Source organism: Neophocaena asiaeorientalis, unplaced genomic scaffold, assembly GCF_003031525.2.
Source record: "Neophocaena asiaeorientalis asiaeorientalis breed wild unplaced genomic scaffold, Neophocaena_asiaeorientalis_V1.1 scaffold35, whole genome shotgun sequence".
NCBI classification, from domain to species: domain Eukaryota; kingdom Metazoa; phylum Chordata; class Mammalia; order Artiodactyla; family Phocoenidae; genus Neophocaena; species Neophocaena asiaeorientalis.
In genome coordinates this window covers 527,605-544,073 of record NW_020172984.1, presented here as the reverse complement: position 1 = coordinate 544,073, position 16,469 = coordinate 527,605, and the positions used below count along the sequence as shown (strand labels likewise).

General features: G+C 54.6%; 1 protein-coding gene across 1 annotated transcript; it reads left to right on the top strand.

Moving 5' to 3' along the window:
• The first annotated feature begins 923 nt into the window (after positions 1-923).
• On the top strand, positions 924-12,622 carry LOC112397813 (chymosin). The gene is made up of 9 exons (XM_024742094.1): positions 924-995; positions 3,398-3,548; positions 4,387-4,504; positions 5,516-5,634; positions 7,947-8,146; positions 9,927-10,040; positions 10,803-10,947; positions 11,543-11,641; positions 12,373-12,622. Exons 1-9 carry the CDS (start codon positions 934-936, stop codon positions 12,508-12,510), a joined length of 1,146 nt encoding a protein of 381 aa, XP_024597862.1. The 5' UTR covers positions 924-933; the 3' UTR covers positions 12,511-12,622.
• Positions 12,623-16,469: the final 3,847 nt, after the last annotated feature.

The window sequence follows — 16,469 nt, the reverse complement described above, 5'->3', positions numbered from 1 at the left end:
CCACTTTTGTGGCTAAGTCTTTGTTTTCCTTTTGGCCCTAATTCTCTCCCAGGCTACAGGCCTGAGAGCATATCTGGCCAATCTGGCCTGGACCCTGGGACCCTCTCCTCATCACAAGCCCCTGCATGTGTGCCTCCAAGAAGCTCTTCTGGGTCCTCTGTGTGTGGTTTAGATGTGCTTAACCTGTTCCCCAAACCTGACCCTCATGTCATAGCTTCCTCCTACCCCTCCATGTGTGGCACATGCTTGCCCTCCCCATTTACCCTCCTCAGGCCTCCCAACTATTCATGGGATCTGGTGTCTACTCCCGCCCCTTCCCAATGCCCTTCCAACATGGAACAAAGGGCCACACCCTGGGGGAGCAGGAATCTTGGATCTGTGTCTCTCTTAGATGGAGATGACAGGCTGAACAGGCACTCTTGGCCTCAGATGCCACTTGGGGAGAAGACTGAGTGGACCCAGGAAACCTGGCCTGGGAGGACTGGGCAGGGAGACTCCAGGATAGGGCCGGCTGGGGCGCCCGTGAAGTCAGGCCCAGGGACGGGAGGCAGCTAGGGCAGGAAGGGGCTCACTGGAAACAGGCCTCTTTACAGACCATAAGGTGGGACATGAGATAGGACTCTGGCAGTGGCTCCACCTGTGTTAGCCCAAGAAGTCCTGTTTGAAAGGGGAAATCAGATCAGGAAGGTGTGAGTGACATTTCCTGGCCTGAAGATCAGGCATGTGTACCCTTCAGCTTTGAAGTCCCGGGAGTGGCCCTTATCAGAGCAGGTGTTGTGTAGTCTGGGTGCTATCTTAATGTGTTTGTGGAGTGGCCTGAGTTTAGGGGCTATCTCTGCAGCCTGGGCTCCCAGCCAGAGGGAACCCCGCATTCTCTATAAAGGCTGTTGGGAGTGGGCACTGGCTAGAGTGGTGGTCAGACCCAGGTCCAGGATGAGGTGTCTCGTGGTGCTACTTTCAGTCCTCGCTCTCTCCCAGGGCACTGGGATCACCAGGTGGGTGTCAGGCCCCAGGGGAGGGGATGGGCATCGCATGCATCAGCTCTGTGTGGGTCTCTCCATGGTCTTCCAGCCATTGTTCCCCCGTGGAATCCTCAAGGACATGTTGCAGTTTCCCAAGATAGTCGCTCCCGGTCAGTCTTGCCTTCGTGTTTTGGGCCTTTCCCTCTAAAGTGTTCCGTTACTCTCTTCAGGGCGTGATGAACGAGAACAGGGGGTCAGATGGGCTGCCTGGGGGATTAAGGGCATGGCTTCTGGAGTTAAACTGCCTGCGATTTGATCCCCAGCTCCATCACTAACGTAACTCTCTAACACCACTTAACATAAATTTGTAAAATTAGGATGACAGAAGTATCCATCTTATGGGGTTATCATGCGGGGTATATGAGTTAGTATTTGTAAAATGCTCTGAACCGTGCCTGGCACATTGTAAGAGCTATGTGTACATCTGTTAAACAAAATAAAGTTCTCGTTATTTTGTCCAAATCCTTTGTGGGTGAAGTTCCCAGGTTCTCCTCCCAAAATAATAACTGATACTTATGGAGCTGCTTGCTACTAGGTGCCAGACACTTAACTAGGTCTTTACCTATACTAAGCCTCAGAGATTAGGTAGATATATTATTTGCATTTTACAGACGAGGAAACTGTTGTTCAGGGAGGGTCCGTGAGCTGCCCAAGGCCACATGATTGAAAACGGAGGAGCCAGGACTTGGTCCCAGGTGGTCCCAGTCTTGGTCCCAGACTCTTGCCAAAGACTGTCACGCTACCTCTGGTTCCCAGGTTCGAGCCCTGTCAAGGTCCGAGCCCAGGGAAACCTGAATCCATCCCTGGGAAGCAGGATCCCTAAAAAGAGGTCCAGTGTCTTTGACCAGTGGGGGTTGCTTGTGGTGGTCCTGAAAGTGGAGTTCTTCCAAGTGTCAGGCATCTGGTGGCCTCAGCACAGGCCTGGAGGCAGCAGTGGGTGGAAGTCTCATGGTGGTTGGAGCCTGTGTTCAGGGCCGCCATAGTGGGGCGGTGGACTGCCTTTGATGCTCGCTTGCCCTGAGGGAGGCTCTCTGGGTCTTGTGTTGTGATGGGACAGCTCAGCAGAGTTGCAGTTACTAGTGTGGGAGTCGCCAGGAACTCAGCCAGTGGATCTTGGTAGCCAGTGAGAACCGGACCTGGAAAAAGCAGAAAGCACTGGGGGCTTGGACATGGGAAAGGGCAGCTGTGGGCTTGCTCCCAGGAGCTCAGTCCAGCCTCCTTCCTTTTGGGCTGAAGTTCTTTTCTATCATCAGAGACAAAGGCTGAGAAATGTCTCGAGAACCTTTCATTTATAGATCAGGTCCCCGCTGATGTCACACCTGAGGGCTGGGGGTGGGAAGGCGCCAGACAAGAGACCATAACTCACATACGAGGTTGTTCCATGTGGGATCCATTTGGGACATGAGCAACATGAGAAAACCCGTTTTCTTTATGGGTCTTAAAGCTGCTGCCATTTTATTACTCTCAGAGCACTTTCACACCTGTAGTCTCCAGTTGTCCTTAAAATAGGCCTTAAAATAGGAGGAGAACCATGTGATTCTTAGAGCTGGGAGGGACATTGGGAACCATCACGCTCCAGTCCTTCAATCTGCAGGAGAGGAAACTAAGAGCCGGAGAGGTTAAGCCACTCAGCTGGTCCACAGCAGGGCCCCGAGAAGGCTGGAAAGGAAGAGATAATGCATTTCGCAGAGAAGAAGCTGAAGCTCTGCGGGCTTTGGGGAGACCAGGTCTTGACCCAGCTTCTGCCGTCTTCCTTCTCGATTCTCTTCCTGCTGATCTGCCTCCATCACCCAACATCTAAATTCTAACCAAGTTCCCTGGGGACCACACTCTGTGCTGAAACCCTTTGAAGAATTTCCACCCACGTTAGGCTGCCCAGAGAGCAGAGAACAGGGGTTGGCAAAGGGTAGGAACATTGTCATAGCGTTTTCCAGAGTGTGGGGGACACCGTTTTTCTCTCCAGACAGTATGCTTCTGGAGGGTAAGACTGTACCCTTTTCCCCATTGTGTCCCCTGTGCCCCATATGGAGCCCGGCACATAGTAGGTCTACAGTAAGAACTGGAGACTGAATGAGAATACGCTTAGTGTCTTTCAAACCTTGGAGTTGCAAAGCTCATTAGCGGGTTATAAAATACATCGATTGAGTCTCCACCACCATTAAAAAAGGGAAAGGAGTAGGAAACGTCAGAGTGCATTGCATTTAGTAAGGGCTGGTGAGGATTTGTGAACTGATGTAGAATACAATTTTTACTTCGGGTTATGGTACAAGATTGTGGGGGTAGCTTATGGAGCCCAGAGCCTCTGGTCACTTCTTTGAGGCTGGGCAGCCCTGTGGAGATGCCCACCTCACCACGAATTCTTCCCCTTTCCTCAGGATCCCTCTGCACAAAGGCAAACCCCTGAGAAAGGCACTAAAGGAGCATGGGCTCCTGGAGGACTTCCTGCAGAAACATCAGTCTGCCGTCAGCAGCAAGTACTCCAGCTTCGGGGAGGTGGCCAGCGAGCCCCTGACCAGCTACCTGGATGTGAGTGGCTCTGCCTGCCTTCCCGTAATGATTCCCACACAGTGTGTTGGCTGCCCCCTGCCTCTTTTCTTCTTTCAGGAGTCATGGCGCCCCGGGGGATGTGGGGCCGTCTCCCACCCCTCAGTATCTCCCAGGGGCCAGCAGGCCCTGTAAAACCAATCCCTGCACCTCAGATGACCTTCCTGAGGACAGCATCCCTCCGGGGTACATGGTCTGCTCCCAGATCCAACCTCATGCCTGCATTTGTGGGTCCAGGGAACCCATGTCTTGGGCTGGGCTTGGCAGGGAGGGGGCAGCTGCCTGGGACATGGCAGGAGTGCCCCCTGTGCCCTCTTCCTTTCTGGAGACCGTCTCTCTCATCTGTCACTCTTGGCAGTAAACAACCTGCTGTTTTTCTCTTCTGTGCCCTCGTTTCCTTATCCAGGTCATCCCCATCCCCGCCCCGGCCCCACTACTGACCCGTGGGGAGAGCGGGAAAGGAGGGGCAGCCAGGACAGCTTGGGTCTGGGGTCTGTACCTAGCTGGTGCCCCATCACTATGTCCCTGCCCCTGGCAGGGTGGCCCAGACTCCCTACCAGAGAGGACTTACCTTTTGGTCCAGTGTATGCTTTGGGGGCTGATTCCAGCAGTGGATGTAGGGCTTGCGGGAGGGGCAAGACAAACATGGCTGGGGTCGGAGCTCAGCGTGGGGACCGGGGAATGAAGAACCCCCCAGGGATCCTCCTTCCGTTTCTTCCCCCTCAGCCTCCTAGGTCTGTGGGCAGAAAGCACGGGCCCTACAGAACTGAACAGGCTCCGTGCCGAACATCAACCCTCACCCAGTGTTGTCTGTCCTCAGAGTCAGTACTTCGGGAAGATCTACATTGGGACCCCGTCCCAGGAGTTCACTGTGGTGTTTGACACTGGCTCCTCTGACCTCTGGGTGCCCTCTGTCTACTGCAAGAGCGACGCCTGCCGTGAGTGACTCCCCCCCGCCCCGCCCTGGCTACCCCTCTGCTCTGCCAGCCACGGTCAGGGTGGCTGGGGGTAAACGTAGGGGGAAGGAGAGCTTGCTTGGACATGCCCAGCCTCGCTCGCTCAACCCTTCCAAATGGCCACAGACTGGGAAGGTGTGCAAATCACAGGCTGATGTATAAAGCACCAGTGAGAAATGAGGGGACTTTGCTTTCTTCCTTTTTATTTTTTGGCTCTATTAGGAGCCAAGGCAGACTCTTTACCCTCGCGGGTCCTCAGTTTTTCTTTCTGTAAAATGGGGCTACAACATGCCAGTGGGTCCTAGGAGAATGAAGTGAGAGGTACTGAGTAAACTTTTTTGTTGTTATTTTTTTTTGGCTGAGTTTTTTGGGTCTTCGTTGCTGTGAGCGGGCTTTCTCTAGTTGTGGTGTGTGGGCTTCTCATGGCGGTGGCTTCTCTTGTTGCGGAGCACGGGCTCTAGTTGCACGGGCTTCAGTAGCTGTGGCATGTAGGCCTAGCTGCTCAGAGGCATGTGGGGTCTTCCTGGACCAGGGTGCGAACCCATGTCCCCTGAACTGGCAGGCGGACTCCTAACCACGGCTCCACCAGGGAAGCCCCTGAGTAAACATTTAATATATGTAAATAGTTTATTTCTCCCACAATCCTGGGAGGTTGGTGCTCTTTTTATCCCCACTTACCAGGTGAGGAAACCAATGTTTAGTGAAGCAAAAAGAGTTGCGGGAAATTACAAAGCTGGTAGAAGCCGGTCTCGGGAAACCACAGGGATGATTTTCTTCTTCCTTTTTTTTGTTTGGTAGCTACAAAGGTAGCACTGGGGGTCAGAGAGTTGGGTTGAGCAGCAAGGAATAATTTTCTTGCTTATTTTCAGTAGAGAGAATCGTTAGTATTTAGACGATATTCTTACAAGACCTGGTGAGGATTCAGCTCCCACTGGCACTGTCGAGTGGTGAGAAGATGCTACAAGCCCCACTAACCCTGAGTCTGTGTTCCAGAAAATCACCACCGCTTCGACCCAAGCATGTCGTCCACCTTCCAGAACATGGGCAAGCCCCTGTCCATCCAGTACGGCACGGGCAGCATGCAGGGCTTCCTGGGCTACGACACCGTCACTGTGAGTGGGGCCTGGGGCCAGCCAGCCCTCGCCTTCCCCTCATACCAGCCACTCTCGCACCCAGAAACCCGGGCTCTGGGTTGTGCCACAGCTGGTGCCAAGAGGCCCTTTGGGTCCTGGCCCTGTTGGTGGCCCTGTGGGGGAGGACTCTGAGAGGGATGTTAGCCAGCAGCAGCTGTGGGGTGTCCCTCCCTCCCTTCCCCGTTTCCTTCGCATGTCAGTCCCCAGAGCCCCACCTGACATGCTTCTCTGGGTCCGGTTTCCATCCTCCTAACCCTTTTCTCACTTGACCTTGCCATAGTGAGTCCTGAATCCTGAGTCTTTGCCAGTTCTGAGCTCTTCAGCATCACCTGTGTGATCTCATTTTAAATTGAGTCCTTTCAACAGCCCTTTGAGGAAGGTGTTCTCATCCCCATTGTTCAGATGAGGGACCCGAGGCTTGGATGAGCTGATAACTTGCCTGAAGTGGCACAGCTGGGGGACAATGGGAGCTGAGTGTCAGACCCCCGTCTCTGACTCTCTGGGCTTGACCTCATTCTTCATCAGTCACAGAGCTGCATCTTCTTTCATGTCAGAGAGCATCTGTGCCCTCTGGGCAAGGGCTCCCCTTGCTATTGTTCCTTTTTGGCTTCTGAAGTACTTAATACAGTGGCCAGCGCATAGTAAGTGCCCGACACACGTTAACATCTTTCTTTTCGTCCTCATCCACCATCTGAGATTAAAACTCAAGCAGCATCCCTTGGTGCTCTTCCCCTTGATCTTCCTTTAGTTCTTCCCAGAGTCTGGCTGAAGTCTTTTCTACTTCAAGCCCAAAAGGACACAGCCCTTCTCTGCTGACAGCCCTCTCCTCAGCTGAGGAGCTGCCCTCCCAGCTCAGGCCTCCCCAGGAGTCAGCACCAGAGCCACTGGCTGAGGTGGCCCAGCAGACGGACGTCTGGAAGGCCGATTCCTCGGCCGAGGTTTTGCTATTTTCTGCTATTTTGGGTTCTGGGGGGAAATCCTGCATCTTCACGGAAGAGCTGGCCCTTGCTGTGGGCCTGAGCCGTGGTGCATCTTGCTGTCTTCGCTCACCCACCTTGGGCAGGGGGTGGGAGAGAGAGGCTCAGGGGTCAGGACCTCCCTCCCCCCTGCCACCCACAGAAGTCTCACATGAAGTGAGAATGAGTGGGGCACCCAAGGAAGAGAAAGATCAGTGTGGGTGGAGCAGAGTGAGCTAAGGGACCAGAGCATGAGGGGACTCTAGGACGCAGGTTTCATCCTGAATACCTTCAGGAGGCTGTGGAGCAAGGGGTGACATGAGGATGTCCACTCTCCATTTCGCTTTGGCTACCTGTGTGGAGGATGGGTTATAAGGGGACAGAGTAGAAGCAGGAGGCCTGGTGGGCCACTGTGGGAGCTCAGAATAGGCTAGTGGACGCGTCAGCCTTCCAGGGAAGCAGGCAGGTTGATAGGACACTTTGGGGTTAGCACTTCTCTGCAGAGTGCCGATATAGGTTCACTGATCATATATTTAGTAAGTGCGTGATAAACGTTCAGCATTCATATTCTTTAGTCTAAGCACTGGCTTGAGATGCAGGTGTTATTATTCCCTGTAACAGATGAGGAGATTGAGGCTCAGAGAGGTACTTGTCCAAGGTCACACAGCACACGACAGAGCAAGGATGCACAGCGGGATCTTTTATTCTTTTTTTTTGTGGTACGTGGGCCTCTCACTGCTGTGGCCTCTCCCGTTGTGGAACACAGGCTCCGGACACGCAGGCTCAGCGGCCGTGCCTCACGGGCCCAGCCGCTCCGCGGCATGTGGGATCTTCCCAGACCAGAGCACGAACCCGTGTCCCCTGCATCGGCAGGCGGACTCCCAACCACTGCGCCACCAGGGAAGGCCCAGCGGGATCTTTTCCGATGCAAACTGCGTGCTTGTTCTTTCTGTCCATCATGCTGCTCCCACGGCTCTTCCCTGGGAGATGCCCTGGTGCAGCAGCTGATGGGAGGGCTTTAGGCTGGCAGAGGGCCTTGGAGCGTCCCTTGTTTTATGCCCTTCTTTGGGCTCACCCCCAACCTCTGCACCATGAGCACTGCTGTCCGTACCCCCAGCCATGCTCTCTCTTCCCCTGCCACCCAGTCCCCTGCCTCATCAGACCAGTTCCCTCAAAACCACAGCACAGAGCTGGGAAAGGAGGCTTTTCTCTCTTAAGCTCACATAACTACGCTGTCTAAAAGAGGGAGGGCGGGCTGGCAGAGCCTGACCCTCGACCTTTCTGGGTCCTCTGCCTGCAGGGCCCCCGGTGGAGGTCACTCTGCCTTTCTTGCAGGTCTCCAACATTGCGGACCACCAGCAGACTGTGGGCCTGAGCACCCAGGAACCTGGTGATGTCTTCACCTACTCCGAGTTCGATGGGATCCTGGGGCTGGCCTACCCCTCCCTCGCCTCTGAGTACTCGGTCCCCGTGTTTGACAACATGATGAACAGACACCTGGTGGCCCAAGACCTGTTCTCGGTTTACTTGGACAGGTAGGAGCTGCACCCAGTGTGGGCTGGACTTCCACGTCCTGGCAGGGGCTGTCAGCTGAGGAGTGTCCACCCCTTGGGGACGCTTCAACACAAGGATAGTCACCAGCATCAAAGCAAACCTCTCCTTGCTTCCAGAAACATCCAACCTTCTGTCTAAAGGTCCCCAGCATGATCATTGATGCAGCCAGAGTCCACTGGGCCAGAATTTGACTTTCATTTCTGGCATTTAAAAATGGGAGCCTGGGGCTTCCCTGGTGGCGCAGTGGTTGAGAGTCCGCCTGCTAATGCAGGGGACGTGGGTTCGTGTCCCGGTCCGGGAAGATCCCACATGCTGCGGAGTGGCTGGGCCCGTGAGCCATGGCTGCTGAGCCCGCGCGTCTGGAGCCTGTGCTCCGCAACGGGAGAGGCCACAACAGTGAGAGGCCCGCGTACCGCAAAAAAAAAAAAAAAAAAAAAAGGAAGCCTGAATCCATCTCTGCATATGGGCTTTTAACCTCTTTTCTTCCAAAGCGGCAGGCCTCAGTAATCATTTATTGATGTCACTGAGACTCACAGATGTTTAGAGCAGGCTCTAAAGGAGTCCAACCTTCTCTTTTCAATATGCAGGGAACTGAGGCTTGGGCGGGATGGTCACCCTCAAACTGGTGGACGAGCCATGTCTGGGGCCCAGGGCTCCTGACTCCCAGTCCAGTGTTCCCCACTCTACCCGCCTGATGGGGCAGCTCTGCTAGGCAGAGGGGTGGGTGGCAGGACTGGCAGAAGGGAACCACACCCAGGAGAAGGAGCTGGGTAACCCAGGCAGGGGGTAGATAGGTGCATTCATTCATTCATTTACTCAGTGGATATTTATGGGTCCTTACTATGTGCAGGGGCTGTGCCAGGAGACGGGGATACATCAGTAAACAAGACAAACTGGGAGTCAACTTTTTAGCCGGGGAAACGGACAACACACACATCATAATTACGTATCCAATTATGATGACAGTTGTGATAAGAGCACTCCCTGCAGGGGAGATCTGCATGTACTGAAGGCTTAATAGTGACAGGCAGCCCAGTCTGACAAGATATGTGTGTGCAGAGTGGCCAGGGGAAGCTTCGCTGAGGCCTGAGTGGGTGATGTACAGGTGAGACAAAGGGATGGCACATTTTAAGCAGTGGGGTGGCATGTGTCAGAGCCCGAAGGTGGGACAGAGCTTGATGAGGCCAAGGAACAAGAGCTGCAGAGTGAGAAGCAGGTAACCCACAGTGTGCCGGTGTTTCCTGGCCATGAGACAGAGTCCCAGGAGGCGCAGAGAGGGTTTATTCTCAACCACTGCGCCACCAGGGAAGCCCTGGGGTGGCAGTTTTCATCCAGAGCATGTGGGACCTCATTGAAGACCCATTCTCCTACTCGAGGCCAAAGGGCTGGGGGCCGAAAGCCTTGAGTGGTGGGGGGCAGGGACACAGTGGCCTGAGCAGAGCCTAGCAGCCACGTGACCTCCTACTTCCTGACCTCCCTTCCCACAGTAATGACCATGCTCTGGGCTCTAGTGCTGCCTCAGCCTGGGTGGGTGCTGTAGAATTCAGAGAGAAAGGATGCTGCAGCTGGTATCAAAGAAAAGCCTGGAGTACCGGGAAGGTGGGAGAGCTCATCTGAAGCTTTTGGGGTGGAGGTGGGTGTTGGGGGCAGGGAGGGCAGTGCGGCAGGGTCTGAATCGCATCTGACCCTGCGTGGGGCTGGGCTACCCCCTCGCAGAGCCAGGGTGTCGGAGTCCCACATCATGACTTTCCTCGTTTTCAGGAATGGCCAGGAGAGTATGCTCACGCTGGGGGCCATTGACCCTTCCTACTACACAGGATCCCTGCACTGGGTACCTGTGACCTTGCAGAAGTACTGGCAGTTTACCGTGGACAGGTGGGTGAGCGGCAGCTGTGACCCTGCCAGAGGCTGTCTCCAGGTGTGGGGATGTGAGGGTCTGGGTGTCAGCCCGGTAGCTCGTAAGACCATCACATTAACGTATGAATCAGATGCTCCAAGGCCAAGTGTCTGTCAGTGAGAATGCTAAACATTCACTTACACTTCATTAATAAGACTAGCTGTGCTTATCCAGCACCACTACCTGCCAGGCGTTGTGCTGGGTGAGAATATGACTGCCTGGTTTAGTCCTCACTAGAGCCCTGTGGGGGTGGTGCTGTGATTATCCTCATTTTGTAATTTACTAACATCGACTTTGAACCTCTCGAGCATCCCTTGAGGAAATCAAGAACGGGGTGGTTAATGTACCCATTTTGTAGATAAGAAGCCTGAGTATAAGAAGACTGGGGAATTTGCAGCAAATAAATGGCAGGAGAAAGCTTGAAACCAGATCTTTGGGCCACCAGTGTGGTACTCATTCCACCCCTTAATGCCCGTGACTTTGTTGTTTCATTGAAGTTTCTGTCCCATAGAAGGTCAGGTGGCCTCCACTGAGCCACTGAGTTGGGAGAAAATGGTTTTGGGTCTTTTCTCTGAGTTCAGGAAGTTATGGGGGCTCCAGGAAGGAGCCCAAAGAAAAGGATCTGGGGTGGCTGGACTTCTTTCCTGCCAAGGATCCTGGCAGGGGAGGCTAGGAGGGACCCAGAGAGGGAGGGGTGGATGCTGGATGCGCTGCGAGGCCATCCTATTTCCCCTCTGCAGTGTCACCATCGGCGGTGTGGTGGTGGCCTGTGATGGTGGCTGTCAGGCCATCCTGGACACGGGCACCTCCATGCTGGTCGGACCCAGCAGTGACATCCTTAACATCCAGATGGCCATCGGAGCCACACAGAACCGGTATGGTGAGGTGAGGCCAGACCCTTATCCCCACCTCCCCAGACCCCCCTGAAGAGGGAACCCCTTTGCACATGGAAGAAATGACAAAGGGAAACGGTGAGGGGTTTGGGATTCCTGCAGGGGTTGGGATTTCCTGGGAGGCCTTCAAGATGGCCTAGCTTTTCTGGCTTTGGCTCACTTGCTGTTGGAGGTCCTATGTCTCGTGCAGTGGCTGCAATCTGACTTCCTGTCCGCAGGGAGGGTCATACATCCCCGACTCACCGAGCTTTGCTGCGCCCTCTTGTCCCCCTCCACCCCTGGGTCTCCCCTCTTCCTCCCTGACAGCTAAGTGCTCTCAGTGTCCTTGGGAGCTCTGGCTGGGCTTGGAGGGGAAATGTCAAGGCAAACAACTCCTTGTCTCGAGCTGGTGTCTGTCCCTGGGCTGGTCCCCATCGGTGTGACTCCTCTGAGGTCTAAGGACCTCCCTGGGGGTCCTCTGAGTAGCAGGTCCCTCCCCACTTCTTGGCTGCAGTGCAGAGGCAGAGGTCCCACCTGGGACTTTGTCTGCTACCGGCAGTCAGATCACACCCACGGCCCTTCTAAGAGGACCTCCCTCTGGTCTTTAGCTTGACATCGACTGCGGCAGCCTGAGCAGCATGCCTACGGTGGTCTTTGAGATCAACAGCAGAATGTACCCACTGACCCCCTCCGCCTACACCAACCAGGTATGTGTCTCCGGAGAGGAAGCCTGGGCTCACCCAGCTCCCCTCCTGCCTCCTGGCAACTCAGCACATTGGCTTGGGCTAGATGGAGAGAGCAGGACGTGCATTTAAACCACCTGGCCTTTCGGAGTGGGGTCTGTGGTCCTTGGGCCTCATTTGTGGCTGCGGCAGCCTCACCCTGGGAGAAATGGTGCGGACAGGAAGGACCGAGCCCAGCGGCCTGAGGGAGGGTGGGATGGGAGGGACCACCGCCACCTGTAGGAACCTCCATCCACTGCGCTAGCTTCTAAGCGCTGGGGCCTAGGGCTTTGTCTGGGATTTTTCTTGATAACCAGGGCTTTGTGGGGACCCAAGCCTCATCCCTACTGCCCTGCTGGCTTCAGCTTTGACCTAATCTTGAGCATCCCGAACTGCCAAGGTCTTGGGTCCCCAGGCCTGTTCTGGCTGGTCACCAGGGCCGTAGGTGCTAAGAGCAGGAGGACGGGGGCGTGGGGAGGATCAGTGAGGGGGAATGGGGAGGGGACCCACCAGGTGATCTTGGATCTGACACTTCATTTTTGAATGTCAATTTTTTCATCTGTTGAGTAGATGAATCTGATACTTGTTTGCTTAGCTCAGAAGGTGATTTCAAGGGTGAGAGGAAATAATAGATGAGAGAGTGACTGGGGGTGGGGTCCAGAGAGGCACAGCAACTGGGGTTGGGACCAGCTTCATGTCAGCCTACCCTTTCCCAGGACCAGGGCTTCTGCACCAGTGGCTTCCAGGGTGAAAATAATTCCCAGCAGTGGATCCTGGGGGATGTCTTCATCCGGGAATATTACAGCGTCTTTGACAGGGCCAACAACCGCGTGGGGCTGGCCAAGGCCGTCTGATTGCACCTCTGACCAAGAACCTCACTGTCCCCAAACACACGCACATACACACATGCCCCTGCACGCATGCACACACATAGGTGAGGTTTTTAAGCAGACGGTTCTCAATAAATACTACATCTCTGCAAAGCCTGGCTTCCTTTGGGGCTGAATCCCTGCACCGCTCTGGGGGTGGGATGTGACAGTCACATGGTGTGTTCGGCAGAACGGGGGCCACATGGGTAGGGGAGCACAGGGGACACTGTGGATGGATGGAGACTTTCACAAGGGAATTGACCATTTCAAGCTCAGGTCAGGTTTTTAAAAGCAAGACCAGTCTTGCCTTCCTGTTTTCCTACTTCCCGTCTTTCTGGGGAAAGAGTGCAGTAAGGGAGACTTTTGCAGGATGAGACTTACGCCCGGGGAACAAGGGCTTGAGGTCGGGCCGAGTAGAGAATATTGGCCTAGGGAGAGAATGGCTCTAGTTCTATTAAGACAAGGCCTTGACTGCCATTTGGAGAAGACATTAGTGGAACAGGCAGAGGGCTCTGGGAAGATCTGAGTGTCCTGAGGTTGCTGTGGGGAAGAACCACAGCCCAGAGTCCCATCCTCAGTCTTAGAGGCTCCACACCTGATTCTCCAGCGTCTGAAAAGTAGCTACAGCGCCAGAGCGGGCCCATGTCCCCTGGCTCACAGAGGCAGACATGTCAAAGGTCAGCAAAGACCACAGCTGTCAGTGAACAGACCACGCATGCTCACAGGTCCCTGCAGTCTTCTGAGGAGGGGAGAGTCCGCCGAAGAAATACAAATATCAGGGGGTCAGAACAAGGGCCTCTAGGCAAAGGTAAGAGGCTTTTCTCAGTCATGCTACTTTGAGGTGCTGTGAGGGGCAGCTGACCAACCTCCTGGGGAGATTCCAGTGCTTGGTCACTTGGCAGGAGCTGTGCACGTTTGCTCCCTCGACCCTCCTTCCCTTCTCTGTACCTCTTCTTTTTTTTTTTTTTTTTTCGGTACGCGGGCCTCTCACTGTTGTGGCCTCTCCCGTTGCGGAGCACAGGCTCCGGACACGCAGGCTCAGCGGCCATGGCTCACGGGCCCAGCCGCTCCGCGGCATGTGGGATCCTCCCGGACCGGGGCACGAACCCGTGTCCCCTGCATCGGCAGGCGGACTCTCAACCACTGCGCCGCCAGGGAAGCCCTGCACCCCTTCTTTTGACAGTCTTTTCCCTAAAGGGGACGGTACCATTGATCAGGTTTCACTTTTCTAAATCACAGACAATCTTGCCCCCTGTACAGTCACTGGGCTTTAAGTCACACCTTTACAGTAGCTGAACTCTCAGAAGGCCTTGGAAAGGGGTCTGGGACCACATTATTATCTAGTCCCTGCCCTCACTGTATCCTGACCACACGTGCCCTGCAAACAGCTGAGGGGCAGGTGAGTCACGTGGCATGTCTCAGAGAGCCTGAAGCTACAGGTGTGGCTGTGACACTTCACAAAGGAGGCTGTCCTTTAGGAAGGGGGCAGGGGGCTCCCACAGGAGCTGCGGATGGGGTCCTGTTGACGAGACCCTCTGGGGGCATCTCCTGGGGTCTTTCCCAGCTGTACCCAAGGACAAACAAGATGGGACCCAGGGTGGTGGAGATGCTGTGTCAGTGGCTTTCTCGTCTGTGGCTGAGCAGCCGGTGCTGGCTGTGGAGGGAACTGGGGACCTCTGGTAGGGAAGAAGCAGGGCTGCACCGTGGTGGGTGACGTGGGAGAGGAAGGGCTCAGGCTGCAGCCCTGGGAAGCTGAGGGGCCTGGGGTGGGTTTGGGCAGAGGACACAGGAGAATGTTCTGGGACTTCAAGGGCAGAGGGCAGCGTTGGTGCTTCAGCCTTATGGGGTCGGGGAGGCGAGTGTGGTGCTGCGTAAGTTCTGGCATTAGGCACTTTTTAAAATCTAAGACCAATACTGCCTGTTTGCCAAGAATGAGACAGAACTGGGCCACTTTCATTATTTTTAGTCTTCCTGTAGATTAAAAAAAAAGCCAAACAGGCTCACAAAAATTGTGTTATATTTCAGTGGTTTTCCCTTAACAAATTGTATCTTAAACATCCAGGCCTCAGTTGGAGGTAATGTAGAAAGTCATCGTATTTATGTGATGACTTTCTTAAATGGGTAGCTTGGACCAAATGGTCCCCCACCGCACCCACAGCCCACCTGGCCCGGGTAGAGACCCTTGTCCTGAGGGGGCAGCGCCCTCTGGGTCTCATGGGCCATGGCAGCCTCACAGTCTGCTCCTGGGATTTCTCCTAGCTACAGAGAAAGGCCTGCTTGGAATGTTCTCCACAGTCCTATCCTTTGTCCAACGTTTAAGTGTCCTTCAAATCTCCCTTCAGTCCAGACCTCTTTAGGATCTCCTGACCAGGCCCGGTTTGGTGCCCTCCTGTGGCCCTGCCGGGCCCAGCCCTTTCCCTAGGGTACACTTGGTATTTTTATTGTCTTGTCTGTCTCCCTCACGGACAGTGAGCTCCCTGAGGACAGACACTGTGTACCTCTCTTTGATATCTTGGAGACCTAACTCATGGAATACCCCTATCAGGTATTGTTGCATGAATGAGTGAATGAATGGACAGATGATTCACTCGTCCTGACGAGTCATACTACTCACTGCTGGTCTCCTCTTTCCTCCCCATCTTCACAACCGCCCGCCCTCACTGCACACTCAGGCCTGCTCTCTACCTTTTCCCTCCCATTGTGAACGGCTCAGCACATGCTGGGAGGACACCGAAGGGGAGAGAAGGGGCCAAGCTGTCTGCAGGGTTTCAGGGTTTCAAGTTTCTGTCAAGGGGCCCACACCAGGCTCTGAAGCAGGCCCAGATCACTGGGGGTCTGCAAGGGGATAAAGGAGCCTTGGAAGGGGGCACATCTGCCATTCCCTGGTGAAGAAGCCAACCTGGAGGCCAGTGAGGAGCTGTGATGCTGGGAGAGACCTGGCTGACTCACTACCAGGTCTCCTACCTGTGCTGTCTGCTGGCGAGAACCAGGGCCTGGCGGGGCAGCTGAGGAAGTCTCAGTGGCCATTCACGTCCACCCTCTATGTAGTAGCTGCCATCTGTCTGCTACCGTGGCCACACCCAGAACCCTGCAGGGCTGGCCCCTGGGCCTTTGCTTATGCCGTTCCCTTTGCCTGTTTTCTCCTTTCCACTCTCTCTGACCTGTGAGCTGTTCCTCACCCTTCAAGACCAGCTTTCAGTGTCCTCTGAGGTGACACCCACACTGCGCCAGACTGCTGCCTCCCAGCTTCCTAATTGCTCGGCAGGGATCTTTCAAACAGCGTTTATCCTGCCTTTGTTGTTCACTGACATGCTGGTCTCTCTGCTAGAGTCCCTGATGGACAGCACAGCATTTTTACTCTCTGAATCTTCAGTGCCCAGGGAACTTCCTGGCACACTGTGGAGGCTGAGAAAGAGCCCAAGGGTGGCTTATGCCTTGTGATATGAGTGGGCAAGTCTCTGACCCGGTGGCATGAAGCATAAGTGCTGCAAAACAGAGGCTCTCTCTCTCTCTCTCTCTCACACACACACACACACACACACACACACACACACACACACACACACACACACACGAGTCTCCGGGTCTCCTACCAGTCCCTGCCCCGGCCCTGGCCCTGAGTACACACAGGCAGAGGCCTCAGGCCTAGAGCCCTATTTTCAGTTCCTCTCCCTCCTTGTCATTCATTTTCCTGCCAGTTCTTCTCTTGTTAATGAGAGGAAGCTTTGGCCAGAGAGAAGCTTTGGAAAGGAAAGGAAGTCTTTGAAATGGAAATGTTATGACAAAATGATGGATTGTTTTCTGGGCTGTGCAGTTTGTTTCTTGCTTGCAGCAGCAGAAGGGGAGAATATCTCTGCACCGGGAATGGTGGAGGTTGCCCACGTCAGGAAGCCCTAGACAGCAGGAAACGCAAGTGAAACACACACCAAAAGCAGGAAGCCGGT